Raw genomic sequence first — 17,847 nt, forward strand, 5'->3', positions numbered from 1 at the left:
GCACACTCACTTGCACATTGGTCACTCACTCAGTGCTCACTCAAAATCCTATCCACCCACCCAGTCCCAGTCCCCTCACCAACGGTGATGGCTTTGGCCTCTCTCCTGGCCTCCAATTTCCTGTGAAGGTCGCGTCGATCCATTGCCTATAGGACAATGCAGCCATATCAATCCCAACATAACACCGAACACACACCACAGTCCTCTCCTCCTCCGCCTACACCGACTGCCGGAGGCAAACATGAGGCTGTAATGGTTCAGAGAGATGCCACATATGGCCTTTAGAATCATCTCAAAGCCTGGCGGGCCTTCCTCCACTTCTCTAAAAGTGAGACTTCCGACCAAAACACACTTGACCCTGAAGCAGGTCTTGGTATCGGCCCCATGAACGGCAAGAGGAAGATTCATGTTGGGAAGGTTCCCAAGAAGGGCTTGGCAGGAAAAGACATGAGGGGCATTGCGTTAGCTGCGGCAGACACGTAGCCAGGATTGTCTAACTAGTGAGGCGTGAAGCTAAACTACTTAGGCCCACCGCAGTGACATTAACATCTGTAAATGCCCACACAGCACTGCTGAGTGGGCTTTTGGGTGAGCCTTGCCTGCTCAGGCCATACCTTGCACAAAAGACATTTCTCTCCATCCTCCCCTTCTCGCCGCCAACGCAACTGTGGGTCTCCAAGCACGCACCCCTGGGATTGATATCCTGGTCAAAATTAAAATTATGACTATTGTCTTTTTCAGTTTACACATGACCAAGTAGCTCACACCAGGATCCTGATTAAAAAGCAGATTAAGAGTAATCAAGATGTTGGCTTACATGTGATTTCTGAAGTAACAAAGGATATTTTCAGCCCCCTGTTTCCCCCTCTCCCAGCCATGTTCGAAAAGTGAAGATTATTCCTGGACTTGTGGATTGCTTATAAAACAGGGCTTTCAGGAGCAGGACTATTGACACAATAAATATGGTTAAGTCTGTAATGTGAGCGGCAGGGACGTCATTTCACCAAAATGCCAGGGCTAGCAGAAGTGACATCACATGACCCTTGACCCCCTGATGACATCACAGGAAGTGATGTCATTTGACTCCACCCCGAAGTGATATCGCTGGAAGCAATGGAACACGACATTTCACCCGTTGACAAAACAGGAAGTGGCATCACCTAGCATTGCACACTACGAAAAATATGTTTACAATATCACCATAATGTGATGCACATTTCATACAAGAATGGATCGTCATATGAATTGTTAAGATCAGTGTGTATAGGCCCATATTACCAAATTACTGTGAATGCAAGCAGACGTCCATGACTAAATGATAATGATGTGTTATTATATAACACTTCCGCTTAAGCGCTTTATATAGAAATAATATACACCCAATATCCCCCAACCTGTGTTGGTACTCATTTATCGACCTCAGAAGGATGAAAGGCTGCGTTGAGGCGTTTAAGAACAGACTAAATCAGTGACTCACCCCCTGAAGTGTGCCTGAAATAAACCTTTAATGAGTCTAGCAATTATTGTACAGAATTCCAGAAAGACACAATATTTGGTATTCCTATTCTTTCTTATTTAGGGTCAGTGATGAAAGTGTTAAACTTGAGGCACTCCTTGATTTTAAGGGGCCTGAACAAGAAAGCCATGCACTCCAGAAGCAAAGAGCCCCATGGTGCTGGCCACAGCCCAGGCGCTTGCATTACAAAAAAAGAAGAAAACAACTTTCTTTTTTGTTTTTTTTTAGAGGTCACAAGGGAGACCTCAGAGGTCGCAGTTGCAACCTTTGGTGACCCATAAATGACGTCCCTGGTGACCGGCCTAAATACACTGGAAGGCGCCTTCATTAAGAGAATGACTTAGAACACAGTGATTGATAGTGTGAAACTCTCCCACCTCTGAAACAATTCTGCCGAAGTGGACATGTATTTACTGCTGTTTATAGTCCATTTCAGGGTTCACCGCTGTCCTGTTTTGTAATGGCTCATGTGTTGGTACCACAGTTATAATGAAAAGCAACTTCATTAGTAGGATCTAGTCTTGGTGCTGCATTGCAACACAATGGACAAAATGTCTGTCTCTTATTTCATTACCCACCGCCCAATGAAACACAAACACTAGAAGACAGTCTGGTTGGCTATGGTACTAGTACCACATTCCCTGTGACAGCAGCGCCACGGGCCAGTGAACAAGAGCTCTTGGTTGAGCCCAGTATTAGTGGCACGTATCACACTGCGGAAGAAACGCTGGTATGAAGGATAAGATACCGCTTAGGGAGATACACTACAAGGGTGGCAGGCCATTTCTCACAACACGGTGGGCCTCATTATAAGTTTGCCGGTCCGGGAACTACGGTACCAGTAAGCTTGCCAGTACTGTAGTTCCCAGACTGGAAAACTAAGAGTTGTGCTTGCAGTGCCTTTCTGCCCACTAGGTCTGACCTGGCAGGCAGAAAGGCACCCGCGAGCACAGCATGTCGGATGCACCGTCACCGTTTATAACGGTGCCGGTGCATCCAACCTCCTCATTGAGCCCCATGGGGCTCAAAGGGAATGGGGAGCATTCCATTCCGGCGCCCGCGAATGGGCAATTACTGGGTCTGGCAGGACCGTAATGACCCGGTAATTGCCCATTCATGGGCGCCGGAAATTTTCTGAAGTTTGGCGGCAGCCTGCCAGTTTTACCAGCAAGGCTACCGCCAAACTTTTAATGAGGCCCAGTATTTCTTCATGGAAACCAAGCCTGGTGATTTGCATAAAAGCAAAGAGCGTTTTGGGAACATAAGAAGGCCCACAATTTTAAATTTGAAACATGTCTGTGAAGGTGATTCAGCAAAAAACTATTTTGAGCGAGTAATGGAAGTTGGACTCTTCTCTTTTCATTGTTCACAATATTCACCCTAACAAAAGAAAGTCTGTAAATTGCAAGACATATATTCCAATTTGGATATCTCCTGAGCAAGCTGTTCGTTCGCCTTTGGCTGTTTCTGCATTCAGCGCGAGACTTTGTTTGGTGACAGACCATTTCCTGGGTCAAGGAACAGAACAGAGCTCCAGAAAAACAAACGTTGACCTCTTTGTCTGGCCTAATTTCGACGTTGGCCAGGCACTCACTGGTAATAACGACGAAAGGAGCTTTTTCTATTTTTCCTCTTCGCTGGAATGCTTCCAGCACTTTCCCTGGGGTGGTAGCCACCAAGAGACAAAGCATGATTCATAAAATAGTTGGAAAGATGTTATTTGTCTTGGTTAGGCATCCGCAGTTACTACATCGACAACCACCGGTCCAACTTAGTGCAATTCATATTCGATTATAAATACATTTCCAAATATTTAGTTCTATAAATAAAATAATCTAAAAACGAACGGACAGTCTATTTGCTTTCGCTCACGCCCCTCTTAGCAAAAAAAGGGGGGGGGGCAAGGTGAGAGCCAATAGCAGGCAAGGCGAGGGTTGTGGGGGGGGGGTTGCAGTCTCTTTTCCGTATTATCACTTGTGGTGAGCAGCTAGTATCTGGAGAGGCGGCACATGTCACACTGGCAGGATTTGGCGGTGAAGATTTCAATCTCCTCGCGGCGTAGAGCGGCGCAGTGCAGGCGAACTTTAATCTGAAAGGAAAATCAGAATTAGAAAATGGCGCCCTCTCCAGAGAAAATGTGCATTTTGCAGGCAGGAGTGGGTGAAGTATGACACTAAAGCTATCAGGATGCCACTGAGTGACCTCTATTGACTCATTTAGGCACCCATTAGCAGAAACCATTATTATGGATACGGCTTTAAGTGGGCTGGGGCTCTCTGGTGTACCGCCCTGGCTGTAACAAAAAAAATACTTTTGAGCCCTGGGCTCTGGCAGGTTCCCCTTTAAAACCCACGACTGATTTAATCTAAAGATGTTAAAAGAAGGCATCCATCGGCACCGTGTGGCTAAAATGTACCGCGTGTCTAGGTATTTCGTCCCTGTTCACATTTATTAGGAGAGCCTGTTGCCGTTTTTGGCCCCTCGCTCACCTCCATATACTGCAACATGCAGTCGTTGATTCTAAGGAATGGGCTGTCTGTTTTTCCCCCTGTCCCAAGCATGCACTGATTAAATGCAACCATCTTCAGACAGAGCAGGGTGCTCAAGGGTGTGATGGGCGGCCATTTAAACACGGGGGATGGAATGTCCACTTGCTGTCACGTGTTAGGCTCCCTCACACCACCGAGGGCCATACTTTGTTTACTGCAGGCTGCAATTCAACTGGTTTTCAGTTTTAGAAAATGATTGAATTGGTAACTTAATGTAGTCTATTTTTAAAGAGGTTGCAAACGAGACGAACAGTCTTTAAAAACACAAGTTCTTCAGAGTTAATACCCTTTATATACAGTTATATAAAAACGGTATTACATCTGAAGATCCTGTGTTGTTTTTTTTACTTTACACACGTATGCACTATTCATCTGGATAACAAGGGATTGCAACTCCTCCAAAAGGGCTGGATAAGCTGCAATGGACTAAGTTACAAGGTAAAACTATTTTCTGACACTGAAAATCAACTGCGGATTTCTGTATATTTGGCGTTTTGTGGTAATGCACACTCACCACTATTTAGGCCACGGTCGCCACTTCAGCCACGTGCTATAGCTGAACCCCCCCTGCCCCCCCTAACCTCCCTCGATTTCTCATCCCACCTAAAGCACTGCGTCTTCTTATTTGATCATCATTAACGTGCACAGGCGGGATTTAGTTTACAATTAGGGACAAGACATTTTACGAACATTCTTTCCCAGCTTTCTAGTGGCAGAGACCATATTTCTGAAATGTAATCTGGACCTCAGCCATACTGCACAGCAGCGCCCGATTCCTGGCTGCCTAGAGCCCCAGAATCGCTACACATTCTAGCCAGTCACTGGGTCTCTTTGGCCGGACTAACTCAGGGAGGAGAGTACTCTTACGCGCTAGCCGAGGTTGCTCACCTTTTGCTGCTGAGCCATACTGCAGAGCAGCGCCCAATTCCTGGCTGCCTAGAGCCCCAGAATCGCTACACATTCTAGCCAGTCATTGGGTCTCTTTGGCCGGACTAACTCAGGGAGGAGAGTACTCTTAGGTGCTAGCTGAGGTTGCTCACCTTTTTCCGCTGAGCCATACTGCAGAGCCGCACCTGATTCCTGCCTGTCTAGAGCCCCAGAATCGCTACACATTCTAGCCAGTCACTGGGTCTCTTTGGCCGGACTAACTCAGGGAGGGGAGTTCTCTTAAGCAGGGGCTGAAGTTGCTCACCTTTTGACGCTGAGCCATATTATATTGCAGAGCAGCGCCTTATTCCTGGCTGTCTTGAGCCCCAGCATCGCTACACATTCTATCTAGCCAGTCACTGGATCTCTTTGGCATGGAGGGGAGGGAGTTTTCTTAAGGGGGGACGTGGGGTACGAGGTTGCTCACCTTTTGCATTTTGCTGATGGTGCAGCACTGGGACACGGAGGTGATGTTGTGCTTGAAGCCGCTGGCCAGGAGCACAGAGTACTTGGAGGGGAAGGCGCTGGACTCGCAGTATCCCACGCAAGCATGGACTACCTGGGTGCCACGGCACGTGCCCTTCCGGTCGCTTTTTATCGTCACATTGAAGGCTGAAAAGGAAGGAAGGAGGAAAAGGTACATAAGCACGTGTTGGCTAACAAGGGATAGTATTACCTCCAGCACCTGCGCAATGCCCACACTCGAGTCCAATGAGACATTTGCAAAGTGCTTCTCCCACACCTTACATGGGTAGAGAATACGCTGCATTTAGGCAGATACATCATGGAGATACATTTACTCGAGCCCCACCGCCTCCCTCTCCCCCCCACGTTATGCAGAAAGAAAATAAATGCCGAGATGGACAGCTCAAATGAAGTCTTTCTTTAGAAGGTTCATTCAAATCCAACATGTCTGCCATGTTTGTATAAACCGATGAGATATACTGTGCGTGCCACTCAAATCAAATTCTTCTTTAGAAGATGCATTCATAGCCAAGATAGCTGTCGTTTTATGTCAAGGGAGCTGCCATGTCAGGCCGGAACAAATCACAACCAGAAGGTGCATTGCTAATGGCAGGCTCCATTTAGGGCATGTCTCGAGATTCAAAATGGCAGCACGACATGATAAAGGAAACCTAGTGGGCACACAGCCCAAACCGTATTCTTGTTTAGAAAACATTCTTAGGAAACATACATTGGGCACAGTTGGAGGTTTTTCTTTTTTTTCTTTGCTTCTGTAAAATGCCATTGATCAGAGCTGGAAATTCAAATTCTTCAGGCAACCACATGCTTTGGGTGAAAAGCAAAACGCTATCCTACATGCCTCAGAGCTTGTGGCCAGCACCTGTGACTTAGCCTTAAACTAGAGAGTGCACTTTGATAAGAGAGTAGCTTAGTTTCTGTACCCAAGCTGCCCGCAGCCTTCCTTTTTCAACATGGCAGCCCCTTTGTACAATAAGAGATTTCAGTCATGTTAGTGGCCACTGCCCTTGTGGGATTAAGCGACCCAGAGCAAAGGCCCTTCATTTATACAGACCGCACCAGGAAAGGCAGCTCCTCTGGGGAACATTCAACCCTCAGCCTCTCAGCTTCCCAAAGTCCTCAATTTCATCCAACTGAGATCAGGTGAGCAAAGCTTACAGTTCAAGCCCCCCCTCCACTCCCCCGAAACTATGGAATGCACTTCCACCTGTTCAACTAGCGGAAAGTTCCCTATCATCTTTTCCACCCCCTTCCTTTCTTATACCCCCCTCCACATCCAGTCCTCTACTGGCTGACCTGCTTCACCAATCGTGCAATCCCTGCCCTCTGAAGCAGTCCTTGTTTGCATGAGATCAGAAAACACGTCAGTAAATACACAGATCCATGAATACAAGCTGGGTGGTGACACCCACTGGTCTAACACAGGCCACCACATTCTGCCGGATGGTAATGCTTCTCAGCCGAAGTTACTCGAAAACACGTCAGTAAATACACAGATCCATGAATACAAGCCGGGTGGTGACACCCACTGGTCTACCACAGGCCACCACATTCTGCCGGATGGTAATGCTTCTCAGCCGAAGCTACTCAAAAACATGTCAGTAGATACACAGATCCATGAATACAAGCTGGGTGGTGACACCCACTGGTCTAACACAGGCCACCACATTCTGCCGGATGGTAATGCTTCTCAGCCGAAGTTACTCGAAAACACGTCAGTAAATACACAGATCCAAGAATACAAGCCGGGTGGTGACACCCACTGGTCTACCACAGGCCACCACAATTCTGCCGGATGGTAATGCTTCTCAGACGAAGCGACTCCGGATGCATCTGACGCAGTGAATAAGAGGCGAACCTCAGACTAGCACTGGCCGAGGGACCCCAACCACAACGGCTTCTGGGACAAGTGTTTGTCAGTCAAGAACGCAGGCTGCCTCTCGCAATGTCTTTTTTCCGGAAGGGCGAGAATGTCCTTGCCCACACGGTTGCCGTGTCAAGTTGCTCTAATGCAGTGACCTCCAGGTGGCCAGCTATTTGAAGAAGTATAAAATATCCCCACTGGGTGATGTTACTGGCCCAATAAGACCAGCTCTCGAGAGCCACACGCTGCAGAGCTCATTCCTGTACACCATGCAATGGGATGTGCAGTCACACGCCAATCATCTCGTGGGAGATGCTTCTGGTGTGCTACCAATCAAATCACCCATAGACATGCTGCTGCCTACCTCTGTTCAGCAGGCCTCTTTATTCTGTTCTCCTCATACCTATCCTTTCATTTTGACCACACTTTAAAACCATATTATCACAGCCAAAACATCAGACTTAAGAAGACTTACGATGCAGATGGCAGCCGGGTCCAATGGCTTCGTAGGTCCAGGTTTCAGAAACCATCAAGGCCAGAACCAGTCCAAGGAACACAGCATAAACAGAGGACATGGTGTAGGCTGTGGAATAAAACAAGACTTCCTTTAGAAATATCCCAGGTGTAAGAACTATTTATAACCTTTCTATTAGCGCCCGTCAACACCGCCTTATTTACACAAATCCACCTCCTTTGCTGCCTGTGTCTGCCCCGACAGTGCTGAATAATCATTGCAGACAAGATCAACATGACTTCAAGAGACTGCTAAGCCTGGAGTGAGTTCTGTACTTGAGACGGCTAATCCTATACTGAGTGATGTGCTAGACTGAGTGGTGTGCTTGAGACTTCTAAGCCTATACTGACTAAGGTGCTGTACTGCGTGATGTGCTTCAGACAGCTACGCCTATACTGAGTTCTGTAATTAAGACTGCTCGTAAGCACTCTAATTTTCTTTGTGTTCACTTGGATGTTTGTTAACGCTGAACTACCTGGAGGATGGACAAAACCATTCCTATTATGTTGCTATCATAGATGAAAGCAAAACCAAAAGTTGATAGCTGGAAGATTTTGAATAAATCATAACCACGGGCACAGCTCTGGGCAACCCACCAGACCATTGTTTTACAGCCTGCCAAGCCATTACAGAAGGAGAAAGACCATATGCAAATCAGACTTGGTCCTACCCCAACAGGGGCAGTCAGCCCGAACTGCTAGGTCACATCCCTTCTGCACGAGACCACAAGCATCCCCAGACATATTTTGGCCTTGTTAGGCCTCATCAGTGAGGAGTAGCTTGGGTCTCTAGGCTCAGCAGGCTCGGGACCCACGTCTGTGCATACCCGTCCCACTCAGGGTGACTAAAGCGAAACCAGAGGTTGATGGCTAGAAGGTTTTGAATTAATCATAACCATGGGCGCAGCTCTGGGTAAACCTTCAGACCATTGTTTTTCATCCTGCCAGGCCATTACAGAAGGGGAAGACCATATGCAAACCAGGCATGACCACATGGAAGAGGCCTGGATTTTAAGTCTGTCAACTTCAGTCGACTAATTAAATCCAAGATTGCATGGCAGCTGGTCCTAGTACAATGCCAGAGTAATCTCACCCAGAAGACAACCAGCAATCAAGCCTAAACTACATTTTGAATGTGTTGGATGCTGCTACTGAAGGGGGAGTGCATATGTTATTTCATCTTAAATCGGATTATACCATGCACCGCTGCCATTTTCATAGTCTCTCTTGTGCTCACATGCATATGTAACTAGCAAAAAGCACATACGTGGGAATCCAAACCAACCCAAGACATCTTTCTCAATGTTAACTAACGTTGCTGATCATTATAACATCGAAACAGAGACTTTTGATGAGCAAAGGAGCTTTCCACATCTTTTCTTGGTCAGGTAAATGACAGTTTCTTTGGATTCTTAACCTTTCCAACCCCAGCACACATCCACTAAACTTAAACCTTGCCCATCATCTCAAGGAACCGTTGTGATATTATGGTAACTATTTTGCCAGCTCTAACACCAGTGACGTGTGGGGTTATTAGGGTTGCCTATCCCACGCAAGGGGAATACTAAATATGCTTCTAAGGAGTCAAATGGGGTGCATTACTGCATGAGCCAGAGTTACCTCGACTGCTGTGATGCATGAATACGGCACTAACTTCTAAGACCTTGAAAGGCTTAGAACTTCTTAGAACCTTGAAAGGGGGAAGCCTCGTTGTGGTTCTTATTCAAGAACTAGCCGTTGCCCGCGGCTTTGCTCACGTGGATTTTGGGATTTGATACAATTGTTTGTAAAAGACACATGAGTTGTTTGTTCAAACTCTACAAAATAAAATGTACAGGTTGATGTTTTAACATAATAAGTAATGTTTATTGCAGATGTTAATCAGGGCATAGTGGCTACAAAACAAAAATAGTTATTCCATTGATGTGCGTCCAGACATTTTTTGTGTTGTAATTACAAACAGACAAAAACATGAAATTACTCATTTGGCATCTGCAACCTACAAAAAAAACTATTTGAGTACTTCTTTGTCAACTATATTAGTGGTTCTCCCTTCAGGTGCAAGGATTACCAGAGAGTTAGGTGAGGCCACATAAAACTGCCCATGCGAGAAGCAGTCTTCCCTTATGTCAATTCCTGCTACCTTTAGGGAACTGAAGTCTTTTGAATTCAAACAGATATTCTGATGGTATACGAGGTATTCCTTGTATGAAGACGGACTCCCCTGGCCAGAACCGGTTAGCACCATAGCCTCAAGCTCATTTCGGCTGAGAGATTTAACCTGCAATCTTGTGCCATTACAGAGCTTGGATGGGTTGAGGTTCCAAAATAATATCACAGAGGCTCCCACCTTGAGAAGAAGTTTGTGTTCTGGAAGACCAGTAGGATTTAAAGTGTTCAAGAACTCACGGTAGTGGAGTGCGTCATCACTTTTAACCACTGAGTTTACAGATTTGCACTCCATTTGGACTCATCCGAAAGAATAAGGAGCAAGATATTTGGCACGTAAACTTACTTTATAATGAAGATTTAAAGTGTCAATATTTACTTTTCTAACATCTTCGGTTTGTGAGATATGGGTATTCTTCCCAAACAAATCACCCTCCTTTTCCACCTCCCTTAAGTAGATTTTCAAAAAATGGTAAAACATGTGTTTGTCTATTTTTGAAGAAGAACCTAAACACCAATGTTCATGTCTGTAAAATCCTCGGTTTTTGAGATGAAGGTATCTTCATTAAAAAATACACCCCCTTTTCCACCCGCTTAGGGATGGAATTTCACAAAATCCCACCTTAATAGCTGCCTACATCATGAAAACAATGTACCTTCCAAATTTCATGTTCCTAGGTTGAACGGTTTGAGCTGGGCGTTGATGAGCCAGTCAGTCAGGACTTCTTTTATATATATAGATAGATATGCCCATGCCATTGACATGCATTGCACCCTCATCGCCATTAGTGTGAAGTAAAGTCCCGGCTGTGTCATTGCTGTCATCTGAATCCTAGATGTGTCTACCTCGAATGCCCTGACATCTAACGAGATTCTGAATAAGCAATGGAAATGTTTATCTAAGATGACTTAAATGTCCTCCATGTCCGGCATTAGATCCATGGCCTGGGAGGGGGTCTTTGCCATAGACTTAAAAATGCCATCACGTTAAAGATAGCAACAGTGATGGACAATGTTACTAGTTGATGTAATCTGCAGAAGGTTTACCGAGTAAGTTGCAAATCAATTCTAACCAGAGAAAGATCGAAACAAGCTGTTTACCGCTTGCTATAAAAGGACTGCACAAAACCTGTTGGGCCGCTCCAAAGAAACAGAAAGAAGCCTCCATAAAGAAGAAGGGCACAACGCCCACTAAAAAAGGAAGCAACTGGCTGCGAAAGAAGCCAGAGAGATCAAAGTAGCTGAAAGTAGCAGTTAATCCTGAACCTCGATTACTGGGAGCAAGGCACAGAGAAAAGGGAGGAGCAAGTGAAACTGCATGATCAAAACAACAAATTCTCCTCAGAGCACCAGTCCAAAAAGAAGGAAAGAGTAGCAAACATATAGAATCGGAATATCCAAGCCGGAATGTGATTGAAATCATCGCATGCTGAGGAAGGTGACTTGGGACTGCACTTGAAGAGACGGCCGAGAGATGGAGAGAACCGCAAGCCGAAAACAAGAGAGCAGAAAGATGGTAACAGAAAGAATTGCCAGACGGCTGGCTCCATATGGAGGTCATTGAATAAGCAAAGGTTGTCAGCAAAAGTGTACAGATCCGGTTGTTTCATGCTGTAGGGGTCCCAATGTCCGCATTACAGATCATAAGAACTACAGGCCTGACACATTTGACTAGTGTGACCTTCTGTGACATCTTCCTGATTTTTGCCATTTTTCCTGTGCAGTGACAGACTCCAGCTGTGACACACTTGTTTTTCACATGGTCACTTGTTTGTTCATAACGCAACACAAGCTGGTGCTCCACAATTTTAGTGTCACTGGATTGTACTGACCCTTCATCCTTAAAGATTGTTTAGCTATGAGGGGAAATTAAGGTTCAGGACTGCACGTGGCTTTTGGGAGGTGAACGTGAGAGATGGGAACATCTCTAGACTGTCCATCAAAAGAGACTGCCCTAAAGCACTAATACTGTGGTGGATCACTCACCCCATCAATGTTCCCTGTGCGGCCGCGCACCTTTTGATTGTGAGCCGCGCATAGTGCTTATTTTGCCGCGCACTCCAATCATCATTTTGTTAATTTTGTATTTGTTTTTTTTCCAGCCCGCGGCCGGGAAGTCAAGTGAGACTTCTGGGGTGAAATGATTATATTTTTTTCTTCAGCCCGCGGCCGGGAAGTCAAGTCAGACTCCTGAGGGCTGGGCAGCCTGGGGCTGGGCTGGGCAGGGCAGGAGCCAGGAGGCACCGGTGGCACTGTCTGCAGACTGCACTCTGCAGAGTCTGCACACAATTCATCATCATAGCAAGGTAACTAACACTAGATGTTGTTACCTTGCTTTGATGATTGCATCATGCATGCATCATAATTCATGATGCATGCAGATGCATGTGCAGCAAGCAGCATCATTGAAAATGGTGGGCGGCCCACCGGCGGCCGTGCCGCCACTGCAGGGGGCCGGTGCCGTGTGGTGCTCGGCTCGCGCTCTGCTCGGGCCGGCGGCGGCCGAGTTGAACGGTTACTTTGATCTGTGGAGGGAGGCGGCTGAAGCAATTGCACACACTAAAGCAATTGTAACACCTGCCGCCTCCCTCCGAGTCCTGACCCTGGGGGGGCAGCCTACCTGCAGGGCTGAGCTGGGGCCCAGTGGCATTGCACACTAGTTGCTTCAACTTTGAAGGAAGTAACAACAAATTTGTTGTTGCACTTCTTTACAAAGTTGAAACAACTTCCACTTGTGCATGAGGAAATGGGGGGCCGCCGCGGAAAAACAAGCCAATGAAAATTAGTGCCCGCCCAGACTCTGTGCCACCAGGTCCATCACGGCGTGACGCACGTGACTGACTATGTTATTGAGCCTCTGACCCACCCTGGCCCTGGCCCTGGCTGGGCATGATTTATTGGGGTGCACCAGTGGACCTCAGTCACCAGTCACCACCAGACAACTTGGAGGCCGCCATCCCAGTGCCCACACACAGGACAGCCACACTGAGGAGGACCACCAGGCGAGGCGACGACGACCCAGGCCACAGTCAGCAGCCAACAGCCAGCATGCCACTCTGCTGCAAGGTAAGGACGACTCTTGTCTCGTTGTATAATGGGTTTGGCAAAAACCGCTATGGTGTGTTTCCCCATGGATGTCACCCGCCCCCCCCAATGTGCACTCCATGCTATCAGGTGCCCCAGTAGTTCTTGAAGCCACCCTGCCCTGCCCGGGCTCTGTTTTCACGCCCAGGCCCTCCAACCTTAAGAAGTCCCAGCCAGCTCCTTGGGATTGGAGGGGCTGAGACTGGCTACCAGCTGCCACCGGCCCCGTCCGAGCACCGATCGGGCACGATCAGGCCTTGCCTTCACAGCGTTGCCGTGTCCTGCTGGGGGGCACCCCACCTGAGGCGCTCTTGTTAAGCGGGGAGACCAGCCCTGCTCGCTATCTGACTGGGCCTGCTGGCTGGCGGCCAGGTCCGAATTTATGCAAATCTCGGGCTGAGCAGGGCCTGATGGGAGAAATGAACTGTGCTACAATGGGCCTCTTCTGCTGGGTTCTGCCTGCCGGAGCTTCCCCCTGCACGTGGGGCAGGCAGCTCTGCAGACGCTCAGGGCTTCCGGGAGGGCTGGGTCTGGGTCAGGGTCTGCCTTTCTCACCCTCGCTTAGCGGGGCTTCCAGAACAGGCCCGCCGCCCAACCCCTGCCCTCTTGCTCGCAACTCATACTTACCTGGCAGGGGAGCATCTGTGATCACCAAGGTAGATCTTGAGTCACAGGGTGAGGCAGGCTCATCCATTGCATACCGGATTTGCTGACCCCTGCGATGGCCCCAAATGCGGGATACTCGACTGCATTATTTCTGGTAGTGGGGGACTGCGTTCGCGCTATCCCCTGATTTATTGGTAAAAGAAAGAAAACGTTTAGTGTGCGAGTCAGCTAGTTTACACACAGAGCCCCTGGTCTTGCAGCAGAGTTTCTTTTGCTGTAGTCAAGAGGGCCAGCCCCGAGCAGCTCAGCGGTCCAGCCCTGATGCATTGGTGAAAGAAAAAAAGTCACTCACGTGTGTGAGTAGGTTGGTTGCGCACAGAGCCCCTGAATTTTGCTGCAGTAAAGAGGGCCAGCATTCACTGGAGGGGTCAAGTCAAGTGCACAGGGGCCTAACCCCAGACTTGTGCGGATGTCCCAAATTAACCCCCTGAGGTGGCGCATAGGATTGGCCTGCTGGTGGCGGGCTGACTTGCAACTAGTGCAACCTAGCGTCCATTACAGGGTTTATTTATTTATTGTGAGTGTGACATTTATAAAACGCACTAAGCCCAGATTAACTTAACTGGTCTGCTGTTACATCTCAGTTACCAGTTTAATGGTATCCAGTCCACTAATTGCTCATTTTACTATAGCCGATATGATAACTCAGTGGCCAGTGGGTTGAGCGCTCGCTGCTGTGATGTGTGTGTGATCTGCAGGTCCGAATCCCAGTAAGGCCATCTCAGCCTTTCATCCTTCTGAGATCGATAAATGATTTCCAACACAGGTTGGGTGATGTTGTATGCATATTTGTTCTATAAAAAAGAGCTTAAGCCTAAGTGCTATACAATAACATATTATCATTTGGCCTTGGACGTCTGCTTGCATTCACAGTTATTTGACAATATGGATCTGGACCTGCTGTTATTGCATATAGCGATCTACAAGGAGGCAGGGGTGCACCTAAGTCAACATGTTGGGGGGAGGAGGTCTAACCCTTTAAATGTGGGAGAGGTCAGGTGCCAACTTCATAGATTGTGAGGTCAGAGAGCAAATTTACTTGGGGACTGGGGCCCTCTAACTTCTTCACACATTCTAATGAGAGAGACTATTCTAGTGCATCTTCAATGTTACTAGCAATTAACTCTCTCCTACACATCTGAAACCACACAGTAAAGGAGTGCTGTGTGACAATGAGCTGTCTCCTGCCCCTTAGTACCCTTCTAATCACTCCCAGTCCCTGCCCTGACATGCAAGTACTAACCCCATCAATTGCCTAAAAAAGTATGCATACGGATGGGGTTGCTAAGTTAACAATGAAACCCTTTATATTAGTACTTGCAGAGCCTTTGTTAACTGTGCAGCTGCGGCAAGCACAGTTTTTCGTCTGTGCCCTGCCTGCCGAAGGGTTGGTAGTGTATGTCAGGCAGGTAATGTCATCAACATAACCCAACATTTCGGGGGGTGAGGGAGGGCTGAATCTCAACCTGCCCACTTGTACAATGCGTCACCTAGCTACAGCCCATGATGTCATCCCCAAAGTAGCAGCAGCGATAGAAATGATTTGTATAAAAGAATTATTTTAAGTTGTCCTTGGAGAAACGCCAGAAGATATACTGACCTTTTAAACTGGCTGGGCATGGCAGGGCAGGATGTTTAAGGACTGTGGATAAGGACACAATTTGAGATGAGCTTAAGTCTTGGGAGGAGAATAGAGCACCCAAATGTCCCTTGAAGTAGAGCTTGTTGTGCCGCAAATTCGCATTCCTCGCTTGCACACTGTGGAATTTGATCACTACCCCTTGCTCACTGGTGGGGCGCAGTGCCACGCTGCCGTGCCACCATCGACCACCCCCGGTCTGGCAGCGCATCACTCAGTTGCGCACATGACTGAAAAACAGCCCGCACACAACTATTCTTTAGCGCACACGGCCCAAAAAAATTAGAGGGAACATTGCACCCCATGATCCGCAGCAACTAGAACGCGCCTCTTGTTTGTTAGCAGGATGCGCTTGCAGCGCGTATCGGGATCAAGACTGACAGCTTCCTTGTAGATATGTGGAGGTATGGCTCCGTCAACACTGTTGAGGCTAAGGTGAGGCTCCCACCAGGAGAGCATCAAGGGCTGGATAGAGGGGTGGGTCTTCTGGGTTATGTTCTATTGTCATTGCCTATATTCATTCTTGCATAACATGGGGCCTGCATTGTGTGATTGTGGCATGCAGTTGCATGGTCTCCTGGCTTCCTTACTCTCCTTGATGCGTAGAGCAGCTGTTTCACTGGATCCTTCTAGAGAGGGGGAATGGGAGGGAGATATCTGCCTGGCAACAGCTACTGAGTTTGCCAGGGTATTAGGGAGCAAAAGATGGGCACCTCAGTGTGGGACCACTTCACCACACTTTTTGAAGTTTCTGTCAGACTAAGTGTCTGAAGCTGTGATTACCTTGAAGCACCTCTGAGCTTTTTATTCAGTTTTGATCTTGCTTAATTAACATGGCAATGTCCGATGCCGCTAAACCTGAAATGTAACCATTTTAGATGTGCACCCCATAAGCACAGGGCTACTGCAGGTCCGAGGATTAAAACCTACTACTTTATTGCAGGTGAGTACCATAGCCTGCCTTGTGTGGAGGCTTTGTCGTTGGTGGCAACGTCCTACTTTATGGGTTAAGCGTTGGTGGAGGTTACTGAGTTTGATGCCTACATGCCGACATTGAAAATCCAGGTATCCCCAACAGCTGGGCTACATTTGCCTACATAGAAAGTGCATGTTGGAGGAAAAGGAAACCTCTCTCCTCTGGGAAGCTGAGTGTGAACTTGCAGGGAGCTTCCGGCGCTTGGAGCTTGATGTGCCAAAGCTAGGATAGCTAAGTCGAAGAAGCTACAGAATCCTGTCCAAACTCTGTAGCTGCAATACCCAGACTCCGGGAGCGTGCATACAAAATGGAGCACGGCCCTCTGTAGTAGCATCTGCCCCTTTTTTGTACCAGGAGCTGGGGAAAAGTCTGACACAAGCTACACATGTGAACAACACCACCTTCTCCTTCAATTTTAAAAGATTTGATCACATAGTTCCAAATGGTTGTTTGCCACTCAAGGCAGTCACAAACCTGTCACAAACCACAAAAATTCACATTGCTGAGACTTACAGACAAAACCATAAAGCTCAGAGCAGGGACATTACAGCATTTGCTGACCCTGCTTGACAGAGACAATGTCCCATTAATGTGTCCTTGAACTGAGACCAGCCGCAGTAAGCAGTCTTCCTTGAATGAAGTGTATTCATCCAAACCAGATAGGGCCCACAGTGGACTGCTAGCGACTCTGTAATCCTTAGTAAGAGGTGCAGCTGCTCTCTGCTAGCAAGCACAGTATGTACTCTCTTTACAAGTAGCTTGGCCAAATCAGCTTTTATTATCAGCCTTCTCAGGGGGTTAAGGCCACTACACTGCTCTGTGTTTTCATCCCAACATGTTTGAACAATGTAAGTGCCCTAGTCACAGGGATGCCTGCGTGCCTGATAGAGAGACCATGGCTGCTCAAAAGCTAAGGAACCGCGCCTTGCTTTGAAAATATTACCCACCTTACCACCATTTATATCTCAAAAACTTCAGATGGGCTCTGGCCAATAGTAATGCAGACTGTCTTAAGGAGACACATGTTTGGAAGATGCAGTCCGAAACCCTGGCAATCCAAGTTTGCAATAAGATTCAAGTCAGACTAGGTTTTGGCCTCCAGTGGTGCCTTGGTACCAATGGATGATTAAGGAACGTATCTGTGGCACGGTTGGTGTTGTCAGCACTAAGCATGAAATATTGTGCCTCGTTTGAGCGATTATGTCCCGCCGCAACATAAATACTATATTGCATTGTGTTGTTCAACTTGTTTGCAATGAAGACGTTGCTTCTGTCTGTTCTCTCTTCGAATACATTTTGGACAGGGCTGTTAGGATCTCCTTCACTGACATAGAAAGCAGACTTGTGCTTGGTCTGACCCTCCCGCCTGGAACTGTGCTAACAGATTGACATTGTACTGTTGGAGCTGGACCAGGGAAGTAGGCACTGAGAGCAATCCAGGACAGGCATCAAAGAGTGGCT

At 47.4% G+C, this 17,847-nt stretch overlaps 1 protein-coding gene and 1 pseudogene across 1 annotated transcript in view; one reads left to right on the forward strand and one right to left on the reverse strand.

The window, feature by feature from the left end:
* Positions 1-2,853: 2,853 nt before the first annotated feature.
* The window catches only part of GPHA2 (glycoprotein hormone subunit alpha 2), a 31,380-nt gene continuing 16,386 nt past the window's right edge, over positions 2,854-17,847 (reverse strand). Inside the window, exons 2-4 of the mRNA XM_069643073.1 lie at positions 7,815-7,922; positions 5,420-5,604; positions 2,854-3,605 (exon numbers count right to left, since the gene is read on the reverse strand). Coding sequence (XP_069499174.1) covers positions 3,504-3,605; positions 5,420-5,604; positions 7,815-7,922 — 395 coding nt within the window. The 3' untranslated portion in view covers positions 2,854-3,503. The remainder of the gene's footprint in view (positions 3,606-5,419; positions 5,605-7,814; positions 7,923-17,847) is intronic.
* LOC138568196 (U1 spliceosomal RNA) lies at positions 13,725-13,897 on the forward strand (annotated as a pseudogene).

The sequence above is a fragment of the Ambystoma mexicanum genome, chromosome 2p (assembly GCF_040938575.1).
Source record: "Ambystoma mexicanum isolate Mex_15411 chromosome 2p, UKY_AmexF1_1, whole genome shotgun sequence".
Classification (NCBI taxonomy): domain Eukaryota; kingdom Metazoa; phylum Chordata; class Amphibia; order Caudata; family Ambystomatidae; genus Ambystoma; species Ambystoma mexicanum.